At 44.8% G+C, this 14,510-nt stretch overlaps 1 protein-coding gene across 26 annotated transcripts in view; it reads right to left on the reverse strand.

The window, feature by feature from the left end:
- Window positions 1–14,510, reverse strand: part of PPFIA1 (PTPRF interacting protein alpha 1) — a 119,541-nt gene that overhangs the window by 58,087 nt on the left and 46,944 nt on the right. For 15 of the 26 annotated variants that reach the window (XR_012422917.1, XR_012422918.1, XR_012422916.1 and 12 more), the window contains exons 3-10: window positions 8,567–8,668; window positions 8,059–8,223; window positions 7,487–7,561; window positions 6,694–6,795; window positions 6,236–6,457; window positions 3,089–3,235; window positions 1,235–1,369; window positions 340–414 (exon numbers count right to left, since the gene is read on the reverse strand). Coding sequence is in view for 23 of the 26 variants with exons in the window: in XM_074012943.1 (XP_073869044.1) it covers window positions 340–414; window positions 1,235–1,369; window positions 3,089–3,235; window positions 6,236–6,457; window positions 6,694–6,795; window positions 7,487–7,561; window positions 8,059–8,223; window positions 8,567–8,668 (1,023 nt within the window). In the remaining 3 variants the exon portion in view is untranslated. The remainder of the gene's footprint in view (window positions 1–339; window positions 415–1,234; window positions 1,370–3,088; window positions 3,236–6,235; window positions 6,458–6,693; window positions 6,796–7,486; window positions 7,562–8,058; window positions 8,224–8,566; window positions 8,669–14,510) is intronic. The other 11 variants (XM_065527820.2, XM_015434326.4, XM_074012942.1 and 8 more) reach the window with 1 other exon arrangement.

Raw genomic sequence — 14,510 nt, forward strand, 5'->3', positions numbered from 1 at the left:
CTTACACTTCATTAACAACATGCTGCATACTACTGCAGTGGCAACAGGCAGGACATGCTCTGCGTGGACTCCTCCGCCATACTAAACGGAAAGCATTTACTCATCCATCAACACAGCTTACGGGGCTTCACGTGCTGGGCTGGGAGGTGGCTAGCCCTCTTGTGTTGGTGATTCTGAAGCATGGCTGCTGCTGGTGACTGACTGGGTGTTTCCCCCCAACCCCTATCCCCAATCTCAATGGAGTTGTGATTCCCCCATCCTTAGACTGCTTCTGGTCAGTCAGCATGGAAAGCAGAAAGCAGCAGCAAGCACAAGCAAGAAGCAGTGCACCCATTCTACCTTCCTAAGCTTGGAAGTAAGTTCCAACAGTTTAGCTTCCTTAGCAGCAGAGCTCCCAGAAGACAAAAGGTCAGACTACATAGCCGACAAGGGACAGGAAAGATAACAGGGGAGAAAAGAAATTGAGACTTTAAAAGCAGATCATGGAGTGGGAGGAAAGGTTCTCTTAAGCTGTTAGCAACAAACTTGCTAGAAGGAACAGGTCTGTAGGCCCTAAAACCATCTGAATGGTCCAGAAGGATGCCCTCCCCAGCAGCTTGAAAAGCTTGAGCCAGGAGACTCAGGACGACGGACAGCGGCCTCGGCTCCTGCTGCTCGCCTGCCTGGCACTGCAGTGCTGGGCTCCCCATGCCCCAGAGGCTGGGTGTTTGCCCAGTGATGTGCTCCCTGGATTCTTGCTGGTCCCAGGACCTATGACAGCATTTATCTCTTTAGCTGCTTCCCTCATGAATGGTGAGAACTTGGAGGGACTGTGCCTTGCACATGCCTAGTCAACAGTTGTTGGACAAATGAATAAATATTACTTAAAAACACATTTTTAAGTAATTTCAAAAATGTGATTTTTTGAAATGTGATAATTTTAAAAGAATGGCATCTTCCTATTTCTGAGAAAAACTACCTTCCAAAACAATTTTACGAAGCAGTAACTCTCAGATCACACATGCTGTGGACAAATAGTATACAGCTCACAACACCAAGGGAGACTTCAGGATAAAAGGATCATGTCTGGCATTTACGAAGTGTTCCAATCTCAGATGAAAGAGCACTCAAACCAAATCTGTGCTCTTCCATGGATTTAGGTGCTGATGTAATAAGAACAGTGACAAACAAGGTACACAGGCAAGGCACAGTCACAGGCCTGGCAGCCGAACCAGAACAAAGCTCATGGCACTACCTTGGAAAGCGCTGCCACCCTCTGGGCCAGCTCCGCCTCCACCTCAGGGAGCGTCTCTGCCTTCCTCAGTGTCTGCTGCAGCTTTTGCTCTGCCAATTCCAAGCGCTCCTGTAACTGGCGGTTTTTATCTTCAGTCTATAAAATGAGAGCAAAGCATCAAAATGCAGCAAATCTTCTAGCTGTATCAGTTTTTAGCAGATTGAAACAAACTGAAATGCAGATACAGACTAAGAGAGTCATGATGGAAGAGCTACAGTGATGGGGGTTGCTTCTGGGTCAGGTGTGTGTGTGTGTGTGTGTGTGGTGTGTGTGTGTGTGTGTGTTGGTGTGTGTGTGTGTGTGTGTGTGTGTGTGTGTGTGTGTGTGTGTGTGTTTTGAGATAGTCTTGCTTTGTCACCCAGGCTGGAGTGCAGTGGCACAGTCTCGGCTCACTGCAACCTCTACCTCCCGAGTTCAAGCAATTCTCCTGCCTCAGCCTCCTGAGTAGCCGCAATTATAGGCATGTGCCACCACACCTGGCTAATTTTTGTATTTTTAGTAGAGACAGGGCTTTGGCATGTTGGCCAGGCTGGTCGTGAACTCCTAACCTCAAGTGATCCAACTGCCTCAGCCTCCCAAAGTGGTGGGATTACACGTGTGTGCCACTGTGCCTGGCCTGGGTCAAATTTTCCTGTTGCCTGGAGTACATGCCCACTTTCCTGGGCTTCGTTTCAATGTGCAAAACACCTCTTGCCAAAGTATTTGCTCTTCCTAAATAACTTCTAAGAAACTTTTTTTTTTTGTTTAAAGACAGAGTCTCGCTCTGTCACCCAGGCTGGAGTACAGTGATACTCTTACAAGAGTAAGTATGGTTTAACGAAACCACAGGAGACACAATTTCTTACTATAGACTTCATTGCCTTTTTTTTTTTTGAGACGGAGTCTAGCTGTGTCGCCCAGGCTGGAGTGCAGTGGTGCAATCTTGGCTCACTGCAATCTCTGCCTCTCAGGTTCAAGCGATTCTCCTGCCTCAGCCTCCTGAGCAGCAGCTGGGATTACAGATGTGCATCACTATGCCCAGCTAATTTTTCTATTTTTAGTAGAGACAGGGTTTCACCATGTTAGTCAGGCTGGTCTCAAACTCCTGACCTCATGATCCGCCTGCCGTGGCCTCCCAAAGTGCTGGGATTACAGGCGTGAGCCACCGTGCCCAGCCGCATTTTTTATTTTAGACACGGGGTCTTGTTCTGTGGCCCAGGCTGGAGTCCAGTGGCACAATCATAGCACAGTGAAGCCTTGAACTCCAAGGCTCAAGTCATCCTCCCTCCTTAGCCTCTTGAGTAGCTAGGGCTAAAGGCACATTCCACCATGCCGAGCTAATTATTTATTTTTTTAATTTTCTGTAGAGACAGGGTCTTGCTATGTTGACCAGACTGTTCTCACATTCCTGGGCTCAAGTGATCTTCCCGCCTCAGCTTCCCAAAGTGTTAGAATGACAGGCATGAGCCACTGCGTCTGACCAAGACTTTATTTCTCATACCATTCATTTATCATAGTGCTCCCACTTAGTAACAAATAGCCAGTTGCCTTGAAGTTCTTTGCCACTCTCTCCTCCTTTGGTAAAAATGCTAAAAAGCAATAGATTAACTTTCAATTACAACAAAAGAAAAAATTGAGGACAAAATGGTTAAATCAAATCCTACGTTATCAAAACCTGTAAACTGAAGGAACTCCCACATATCTTGAACATAATATTCTAAGGTCATAAAAACTTGATATTTGGACTTGATTTCCAACATGAAAGTGAGAGAAAAAGGGTCTTTAATTTCATTAATAATTAACTGAAGCCAGACAAAGATCGATAAAATCCATTACCTGTCGATGCATAGAATCTTTATTTGCAATTTCATTTTCAAGTTTATCATTGAGGTCATGCACAGATGTGGCTTCACGCTGTGCAGCGAGGTAGCGTTTTTCAAGAGTAGTGATTCTCTCTTCCATGTCTTCCTTTTGGGCCATGGCCTAAATTAGTATTTCAGAGGGGACAAAAAAGTACGTAATTAACAGATTACACATTAAGATACTTAAGAGAGAAAAAAACTGAACTAAATCCCAAATTTCCAATCAAATTAAAAATTAGCATCTTCAGGCCAGATACAGCAGCTCACTCCTATAATCACAGTACATTGGGACGCTAAGATGGGAGGATGGCTTGAGGCCAGGAGTTCAAGACCTTGTCTCTACAAAAATATTGTATTTTATTTTTTGAGACACAGTCTCCCTCTATCACCTAGGCTGGAATGCTGTGGTGCAATCAGGGCTCACCACAGCCTTGACTTCCCAGGCTCAAGGGATCCTTCCACCTCAATCTTCCCAGTAGCTGGGACTACAAGCGCATACCACTATATCCACTAATTTTTAATTTTTTGTAGAGATAGAGGTCTTACTATGTCGCTCAGGCTGGTCTTGAATTTCTGGGCTCAAGAGATCCTCCTTGGCCTTCCTTTGGCCTCCCAAAGTGTTAGGATTACAGACGTGAGCCAGCATCCCTGGCCAAAAAAATTTTAAAGAAACAAAAATTAGCCACGCATGGTGGCATGCCCCTGTAGTCCCAGGTACTTGGGAGGCTGAGGCAGGAGGATTGCTCGAGTCCGGCAGTTCAAGGCTGCAGTGAGCTATGATGGCACCACTGCACTCCAGCCTGGGTAACAGAGAGAGATCCTGTCTCAAAAAAAAAAAAAAATAGTGTCCTCAAAATTAAATTGAAGACGACGTCAATTTTCTCAAATGTGAATGAAAATGTAACTACCTCAAATATCATATTCACCTATACGATTAACAAAGACTTGTCTCTCTTAATACTATGTCTAGCCACTCAGTTGACCAAGTTTTCCCATTTCTACATAATATTATAAACATATATACACTCAAATATCTAAATATTTTTCAAGGAGGTGAAAGTGACCTCAAAGACGACGCAGTCTGTGTCTGCCTCACGCTACAAATGGTCTTACACAGGACAGGGTGTGGCCTCTCTCAATGGATACAGTAGTGAGATACAAGTCTCACTTTCTAGGATAAGGGTTAGATGAAATCTCATACAATTACAAGATTCAGGCATATTGACAAATGGAAACAGAAGTACAAGTTCAATTTAATTGGACGCAACTACCTGAAGTCTGCAAGATGATTACTAAACAGTATCAAACACTTAAGGCTAGGACCAGAACTTTTTGCTTGTGAAATACCTGTCCTCCACCCCCAGAATTCACTATTTTCAAGTTGTTCCCTATTTATAAAATGACTAAGGTTAGCGAAGTGATAACTATTAAAAGTGACTACTAAAAGTCATAGGGGAAAAAAGCTCAACATCACTGATTAGAGAAATGCAAATCAAAACCACAATGACACAGGATCTCACACCAGTCAGAAAGGCTATTATGGAAAAGTCAGTAACAGATGCTGGTGAGGTTGTGGACAGAAAGGAATGTTTTCCTACTGTTGGTGGGAGTGTAAATTAGTTCAACCATTGTGGAAGGCAGTGTGGAGATTCCTCAAAGACCTAAAGATGGAAATACCAACCCAGAAATCTCATTACTGGGTATATACCCAAAGGAATATAAATCGTTCTATTATATAGACACATGTATGTGTATGTTCACTGTAGCACTATTCACAATAGCAAAGACATGGAATCAACCTAAATGCCCATCAATAGTGGACTGGATCAGGAAAATGTGGTACATATACAACATGGAATACTATGAAGCCATAAAACAGAATGAGATCATGTCCTTTGCAGAGACATGGATGGAGCTGGCGGCCACTATCTTTAGCAAACACAGGAACAGAAAAACAACATACCTCATGTTCTCACTTATAAGTGGGAGCTAAATGATGAGAACACAGGGACGCACAGAGGGGAACAACACACACTGGAGGGTAGGAGGAAGAAGAGGATCAGGAAAAATAACGAATGGGTACTAGGCTTGGTACCTGGATGATGAAATAATCTGTACAACAAACCCCCAGGACACAAGTTTACCTACGTAACAGACCTAAGCATGTACCCCAAACTTAAAAGTTAAAATAAAAAATAAAAAATAAAAGTGATAGGTCTTAAAAGAATTTCAAAATTCTCAGCATGTTAATCTCTGCCACATAATCTCCCGCTATAGCCAAAGAATAGAACCTAGCAGGTGATACAGCACACACACATGCTCTTCCTGTGGCGAATTCCTACATGAAATTACTCATGCCAAACTATCACACTGAAAAGCAGACGTTCCACGGTTGAGGCGCCTGACAAGGGACAAAGCGCAGGTTAGAAAGTGACAGGAAGGGCACCTGAGAAAGAACTCAGCCTCACTGTTCCATGATCAAATAGTTTCTCATAGTGATAATGGCAGAAATACTTGTCAGCAATGAGTATACTGCGACATATTTTTACTATACGATCCTGATGACCCACGTAGAAGCAAATTCCACTCTTGATTATTTGTCTGACCATCAATATTCAATGCCACGAGTTCCTTGAAGGAGCAGGTCAGAAAACGAGAAGACCGCCAGCAACGCCCCTTCCCACAGTTAACAGACTATAGTCACATCGCCCTACGTGAACTAGCACAGCCAGGATCAACGTCTGCTTGCTGAACATAAGAACAAATTAAGACAGCCTAGAAATTGCACAGATGAAGAATCTACAAACAAGGACATTAAAGAATATCAAAGCAGCACAGGTAGGAGGGGCTGGTGTGGCGTCCACTCCATGGCCACATCAGTCAGTGGTACTAGTTCTCCTCTATTTTGAAGCGCTCAGGGACAGGAGATTTCACAACAAAAATGGGGAGGTATCTTATCGCAGTTTCACAGCACTCTTTCTTTTTCAATATAACTTATATAATAATACAAAGGTTGAAAGTAATTGGGAGAGCAAGGGACAAAAGGAGAAAAAAAATCATTAAATAAAACCTCCCAAACATTCAACTTCATGACAAGCCTGTAATTTTTGTTATTGCTCACTTCACGGACATCTCGTTGCAATTTTGTGTTCATTTCTTCAGATTTGATGAGATCTTTTCTAGCAGTGTCCAGATCCTCTTCCAGCTCTGACACGTGACTGGAGAGGGAAGCCAGGCGTTCTTTCATTTGGCTCTGTTCCCTTGACTGCTTACTTATGATTTCTTGGAGCTCAATTACTTTAGCAAGGTCTTCCTCATGGCTTAAAGAACCATCAGAAGATCTCTGATAGGGGGGAAAAAAAAAACACCCTAAATACCCTTGTTTGGTGAGCTATAAAATAAAAATACTTCCAGGAAACAGCTAAAATCAAAACTGACTTATGCAATCTGTTGGATTACACAATTTTCACGACCACTTCAGCTCTAAGCCGGCACTTTAGCAACCATTTTCCACATAACCCGACACATGCTGTGGACAAATGAAATCAAACAGAATGAAGAGAAAGCCTACAGACTTGCCTTTCCATTCGTGCTTGGTGTATTTTCTTGTTCGTGGTTTATGTCCAGCACTCCATCTGTTAGTGTTTTTTTCTGACTATTCTGTTCTTTAAGAATCATTAGCTGAAACCAAAAAATTGAATATGAGTGTAAAATACCTTACGTAAGAGAAATAAGTAAAGATAGCAAAACTCCTTTTGGAAAAACACAACTATAAACTGCTTAATATAGTATAAAAGAGAAAGCATATGGCAATGCTATCCAATCCGAAAATAACCAGATCATTAAAGACGGAATTTATTATCCACTGGCCAAATGAGTCCTTAGGTAACCATAGTTTTCTAGTCCTTAAAATGACCCAGATAGGTTGGTCCTCAATCGGGAAGATGAATAACATGTGATACACACAACTACTGTCTTTATACTTCTTTTACTTTTTTTTTTTTTTTTTTTTTTTGAGACAAGAGTCTCGCTCTGTCGCCCAGGCTGGAGTGCAGTGGCGCAATCTCAGCTCACTGCAACCTCCACCTCCTGGGCTCAAGCGATTCTCATGTCTCAGCCTCCTGAGTAGCTGGGACTAAAGGAACATGCCACCACTCCCAGCTAATTTTGTATTTTTAGTAGAGATGGTGTTTCACCATGTTGGTCAGGCTGGTCTCGAACTCCTGACATCAGGTGATCCACCCGCCTTGGCCTCCCAAAGTGCTGGGATGACAGGCGTGAGCCACTGCGCCTGGCCTTATGCTTCTTTTAATAATTAAAGGATAAATATAAAAACCTCCCAGTTCAACTGATGATGAAGTCTCAAGCTTACCTCTTTGTGTGTGGCACCTAATTCCTCTTCTAACAAACTACATCTTTCAAGTGCTACTCGTAATCGCTCTCTCACCTGAAAATAAAAGGGGTTGAGTTTGTGTGTATGTGTGTAAACTGTTTATTTTATTCTTAATACATAGTTAAGTGTAATATATACACTTAATGTATATATTAGTGTAATATAACATAAAATACCATTAATGTCTGTCCTTGATCTTAGTGTCACGAAAACTTGTTAATGGCTCTAAGTTTGAGAAAAACAAATCTTCCCCTGAAATACTAGGTTGTTGCAAAAGTAATTGCAGGGTTTGCCATTAAAAGTAATAGCAAAGCCCACAATTACTTTTGCAACAACCTAATACTACCCAATCTGTAACAGCAAATCAATATATATTGGTAATTTTAAGACATTTATGCCAATTAGTACTTTTTAAACCTACAAAACCCTGTTTTCTTAGAGAAGTTATTTCCAAGAGTTCAAGAAGCTTCAAAAAATAAAAGTTACACCAACATTTGCGAAGCTGGCCTAACGGTATCTGCACAAACCAAGACTTATGTGGCTGATGGCACCTTTTCATCCAGAGCTTTGTGGTGTTCAAATAAGGACTTCAGTGCTTTCAGCACTTCCACTTCGCTGGACACGCCTGCTGGGGACTGCGCTTGTCTCTTCACCACGGTCATCCTAAGAGACCGCTCATGCCTGGAGACGAGGCATTCCAAATGCTCTAACAGCAGCTGAAATAAAAGGCCAAAATAAAGACTCGTTAAAGAGCACTTTTAATTTCATGATTGAATCTGGGGCAAATAATTCCTTTACAGACTCATGCTAAAATGAAGTCCCTTCAATTCAGCAGAAAGACAAATTCCCCTCAATTGTATTAAAATATCATAACTTCTCATCACAAATTTCAAGTCATTAATGTGTGATCATGCTGACTAATCACAGTCTGCTCAGTGGGAAAAGGTATGAAAAGTGTTTCAGGCCGGACAGAGTGGGTCGTCCTTTTGTTTTGAGACAGCACCCCTCCTTCTGACAGTGGCTCCAGGGGCAGACGGTGAACAGAAAGGTCACACTCACCCTGGTGTTATTCCTTTCTGCTTTCAGTTCAGCAATTTCTTCTTCCCTTTCAAGAAGCTGTTCCCTGCATACATTGAGTTCCTTAGTAAGTGCCGCAAACTCCTAGAAAATCACAAAACAAAATTAAATAAATAAGAAAGACCCTCTGAAGAAAGCCTTTCATCAAGGCTTCACAGTCCTCGCACAAAGGCAATCTCATTGCAAGTTATGGGGAAGAGATCTCTGTGATCCTCCAGAGAAAGAGGGTGTCAAGGGACTGGCCTAAGACCACAGACTCCCTAACAAATCACAACACTGACAGACCATCTGACTTTCTTCCATCCCTGGGCCCTGGCACAAGGACGGCAGGCAAAGAAGGGGAATCCAAGTCCACCTTCTCAGCAGCCAGAGAAGTCCAACACATTTTCCTGAACAGCATCCTGGCGTGAACTGAATGAAGACATTTTTAAATGACTCACAGACATGTGATCTGGAGTTGCTGGAGAGAGAGGAAAGAAGGCCTAGAAGGCCACCACCCCTGTCCTAGCCTCCTTATCTTCCTTTTTCTTTCTGAGACAGGGCCTCACTGTGTCACCCAGGCAAGAGTGCATGGTGTGACCACGGCTTACTACAGCTTTGACCTCCCGAGCTCAAGTGATCCTCCTGCCTCAGCCTCCCAAGTAGCTGAGACCACAGGCTTGAGTCACCGTGCCCAGCCTCTCTTCTAAAGTAATATTTCTTCTGCAAGAATCCCTACTGTGGGGAATCAACTTCCAGCATGACAGCACAAGAAACTCCACTGACCTGCTTGCTCCCAAGGAAAACAGGTGAACCCTGTAAGAAAACAACTATTCAAAGACGCTGGAGATCATTCTAAGGGTTCATAGCAAACAATCGAAAATTCAGTAAGAAAGGCCAGAGTCTGTTGCATTTGAACCAAGACTGCTCCCTGCCTCCCCTTTCCAGGCCAGTGAGGCAGCAACTCCATTCCAGACTGCTATAGCTGACGACGCAGTGCTCTCTTCCCCGCTCCACCACGCCCCAGCTATGTGCTGCTGCTGCCACATCCTGGCTAGTGCAGTCTTGGGCGGGGGCCTTCCTACCTCTGTCCAGCCTCCACTCTGGAATGGAGGCTCAACTTTGAGTGTGGCGGGCTAATACCAGGGGTCCTGATCAGCTGTGCCCTGGCTCTGGGAGGCAGTGGTTGCAGGGCTGGAGTGACAAGCTGAGAGGGCCCTGGCTGCTACCATAAGACCAGGGGCGTCATTCAGGGAGAAACGAGTTTGGTGATGTTTAAACAAACCTGAGGGCACTCTTTAAACCTAAGAGCAGTGGAGGCAACTGGAGGTGTGGGTTTAATGGAGACACAGACTGGACTGCGGCTGGGTAGTCTGCAGGGAGAGCTGGAGAATTCTTGCTGCAGGAGCCCTCCAGGGTGGGAACAAATCTCCTAAAATGACTTCAGAAACTGTTTTTAGAATTAGCCACAATTTCACTGAATTGGTTCCTAATTATCCCAGGGCATTGCTGAAGACAACAGAAACATTTGTGGGGCTCAAAACTGAGTGTGGTCAGAGGGAGTGGAAGAGAGCAGCAGGGTGACTGTGGACACACCCAAAGCTGCGCCTGGCTGGGGTTTAACAGCAGAGGCTGAACACGGCAGGGGTGGGGAGGGGACACAAGCACATTTCACTACATGAATCTAGCATTCACTGAACTGGTGAAGCTGGCAAGTTTTATGTTAGTATAGTTTGTTGCAATTAAATATATATATAAATATTATAAATATATTACACTGTGAGTTTTGGAGACAAGGCTGCTCCTAAGACCATAACATTAGCTAAAGAACATGAATATCTCTTCAATTCAGGTGTTTTTTTTTTTGTTTTTTTTGAGACGGAGTCTCGCTCCGTCTCCCAGGCCGGAGTGCAGGGGTGCAATCTTGGCTCACTGCAAGCTCCGCCTCCCAAATTCACGCCATTCTCCTGCCTCAGCCTCCTGACTAGCTGGGACTACAGGCGCCTGCCACCAGGCCCAGCTAATTCTTTGTATTTTTAGTAGAGGTGGGGTTTCACTGTGTTAGCCAGGATGGTCTCGATCTCCTGACCTCGTGATCCATCCACCTCGGCCTCCCAAAGTGCTGGGATTACAAGCGCGAGCCACTGCGCCCGGCCCAAATCAGTATTTCAATGCATACTTGCAAACACAAAGAAATTTCAACAATACTAATAAAGATCACCCAAATGTGTCTTAAAACCTGATAAGGATCCTGTCAAGTGTTGAAACCTCTTCAGAGATCAAACGGAGCATTCAGAAGCGGGCTCCTGGGCTTGGCAGCATGAGGGAGGAGGGTGGGGATAGGCCGCTGAGCAGACGGGTCTCCTGGAAGTGGGCTCCTCGGCTGGGTGGTGTGCAGGAGGCGGGTGGAGATAGGCCGCTAAGCAAACCGGTCTCCTGTCCACGTCCTCCCATCAAGTTTGTTTTCCTTGTCTTAAGTTTCAGAGATTTCTTTTTTATGTGCCAATATTAATCATATCAAATGCCCTGATTTACATCTTCTCTGATAATTAACTCTAACTGACTGTCAGATCATCTAATGCCTAACTTTAATGAAACAGTGTCATCTTATGAAGGGGTTTGTACATGAGAAAAGATTATTCCTCTTGCAGGCAAAAAGCAAACAGACTCAAACTAGCTTCAGTTAAAAAGCCATTATTAGGCCAGGCACGGTGGCTCACGCCTGTAATCCCAACACTTTGGGAGGCTGAGGTGGGCAGATCACCTGAGGTTGGAAGTTCGAGACCAGTTTGACCAACACAGAAAAACCCCGTCTCTACTAAAAATACAAAATTAGATGGAAGTGGTAGTGCATGCCTGTAATCCCAGCTACTCAGGACACTGAGACAGGAGAATCGCTTGAACCCAGGAGACAGAGGTTCTGGTGGGCCGAGATCGTACCATTGCACTTCAGCCTGGGCAACAAGAGCGAAACTCCGTCTCAAAATAATAAATAAATAAATAAATAGCCATTATTGTGGCACATAACTGTCAAGTCAAAGTAAAGAGTTGCCTCCAGGCTTGCCTGAATACAGGACCTTGAATTTTATCACTGTGCCCCTCCACCTTGTCCCTGTTGTCTGGGTCAATTTTGTGAAGTAACTGCCAATCCACTAATTTTATCTTTGACTATGTCCAGTACAGAGTCTATCATCCTGGCTCATATCCTTTTCATTTACTAGATTTCAAGTTCTTCTTCCTTTTTTTCTTCCTTTATTTTTGGGTCACATCTTCTTGCTCGTTTCCTTTTGGAAAATTTCTTGTTTTCATGGATGCTAATTTATGTTTTTAAGCATCTTAAACATACTTATTTTGACAGTTTTTGCCAGACTGTCTGTCCTTAAATTTCCGATGCAGTAAATGCACAGCTCTGTAAGGCATCAACTCTGTGAGGATGTGTATTAGAGTATAGAGGAATTGGGGTCTCAGGCTCATCGTGGTAGAAAGTTTGATGTTGGGTTTCAGGCTCATGGTGACAGAAGGTTTTCTGTTGCTGGCGTTCTCCTCCCTGTCTAGTGGCTCAGTCCACTCAGGCTGCTATAACAAACTCCCATTACCTGAGTGGCTTAAAACAATAGAAATTCATTTTTCACAGTTCTCAAGGCTGGAAGTTCAAGAGCAAGGCATCAGCAGATTCGGTGTCTGGTGAGGGCCCAACTGCCAGCTTCTGTGACCTCACAAGACAGAAGGGACCAGGGATCTCTATGGGGTCTCTTCTAAGCACATTATTCCATTCACAAGGAGTCCACCCTGATGACCTAATCCCCTCCCAAGGGCTCTACCTTCTAATACAGTGAAACTAGAGAGTGGGATTTGAGCACGTGACTTTGGCAGAGCGGGGGACACAAAAGTATTCAGCCCATAGCACTGTGTTCTGTGGTTGCCCTCCGAGCCTTCCAAGGCCTCAGTCCAGAACTAGGTTTTCCGTGGTGATGCAGGATTCTGTCACGTGGTTACGTCACTGACAGTGCAGACCCTGGCAGAGAATCATGGAACAGCAGGACTCATCCCAGGCCTTGCGTTCTACCTTCCTAGGACCACAACTGCCAATACAGCCCCAATCTCTATAGCAGAGAATTGCCTTAGATGGGGAAATCGTATCTAACTCCAGCTTCAAAAACTATCTAAGGCCAGGCATGGTGGCTCTCGCCTGTAATCCCAGCACTTTGGGAAGCCAAGGTTGGAGGACTGCTTGAGCCCAGGAGTTCAAGACCAGCTTGGGCAACATAGTGAGACCCCATCTCTACAAAACATAAAAAATGAGCACACACCATGCGTAGACCCAGTAGCACAGACCCGGCTACTCAGGAGGCTGAGACAGGAGGACTGCTTGAGCCCAGCAGGTTGACGCTGCAGTGAGCTGTGAGCGTACCACTGTACTACAGCCCAGGTGACGAGACCCTGTCTCAAAAAAAAAAAAAAAGCTACATCTAGTTCTAATTCCACTGAACACTTTAGTCCCTGTTACCCTTACCCTTGTAAAAACCCTAGGTTCCTACTGACACTGCCTGCTTCGAGCTTGCAGCTCAGTGGCCAGCGAAATCTAGTCAATTCATGCTGACCATGCTAGGTTTCTCGTCTGTTTGTGTACTGAAGGGTATTTCTCTTGCTTCGAGGGCTGGCTATGCTTTTGGGTTTATTTCTCTACTTAAATTGTACCTTTTCACTGCTGTGTTTGGAGGGGAGATGCATCAAAGCACAAGTGAGTGCTTCCACCTCGATCGGACATTACAGTTCATTCAAGAAATAGTGCATATCTCGTCCAGACTGGCCGCTGCAGCAACAGAGAAACAAGGCCTGTCCACTCCTCAGGATGCTTTAAAGAACAGACAGACAAGCTGGTAGGAACCTCAGAGCAGCAAGTGCTCTGGGTGAGAAGTGCCCAGGATAGATACTGCAGGATCTGAACAGAAGCCATCCATGATGGGAAGTGGGAGTGCTTCTCGGAAGGTTTGCTGAAGGACACAGCACTTGAATTGAGCTGAATTCGGAACAAGCTGTAGAGCCAGTGAGAGCCTGTTTCACAAAAGCAGGAAGGTATCTGATAAGCGAGGGCTTCAGCAGGGCTGGGGCACGGGCAGTGTGTACGGAGGAAGCAGGTGAGGTCAGAAGTGGGCAGCCCTTCAGAGACCACAGCACACGGCACGGAACCTGGATTTCATGTTGAAGGCTACAGAAATTGCCTTATCTACAGACTTTGAGGACCCTGAACAGAAAATGGGGCAAAACTGGTAAAGTCTCAGTCAATCATTAGCATAAGGGATGTGCTCGAAATGGGTTTGTTGGAGCAATGAAAGGTCGCTGGGTGAGTTCACTGCAATAATCCCAGGGAAAAACGAGGGTCTGAACTAAGATTAGTATTAGAGAAAAGGAGGAGCCTAAGTAAGAATTCTCATGAGCTGTGCCCTTCACCAGTTTTCAAAGGATTCCCCTGGATGCTGTGTTCAGAACAGCCTGTGAGAAGACGAGGCCGGAAGCACGGAGATGGGTAAGGAATGACTGCAATTACGCAGTAGACCAGGGTGGGAGCACTGCAGGTGGTGAGAAGCAGGGACTCCGGACCTGTTCACCGCAGAGCCAGCAGGAGTTCCTGGCAGGTCAAAGGTCACAGAGAAAGAAAGGCCCAAGGATGCCTGGAGGGAGCAAGTGAATGATGGAGTCGTTGGTTCCTGAGAACAGAGTGCCTACGGGAAGAGTATGGTTCGAAGGGAAGATGTCAAAGTTTGGGTTTGGACGTGCTAAATTTGAGGTGGTTATTAGACAATCGAGCGCAATTCACAGTCTGAAGTTCTTGGGTGTGTTGCAGAGACTGCAAATGGGGATAATCATTTTGTTCCATGCATTCAGTGAGGCCCTGGGTGGAGGATGAGAAGAGATAGGGATCAAGCCCCCACAGTCTCATTGAGGG

This window comes from Macaca fascicularis, chromosome 14 (assembly GCF_037993035.2).
Source record: "Macaca fascicularis isolate 582-1 chromosome 14, T2T-MFA8v1.1".
In the NCBI taxonomy this organism is placed as follows: Eukaryota; Metazoa; Chordata; class Mammalia; order Primates; family Cercopithecidae; genus Macaca; species Macaca fascicularis.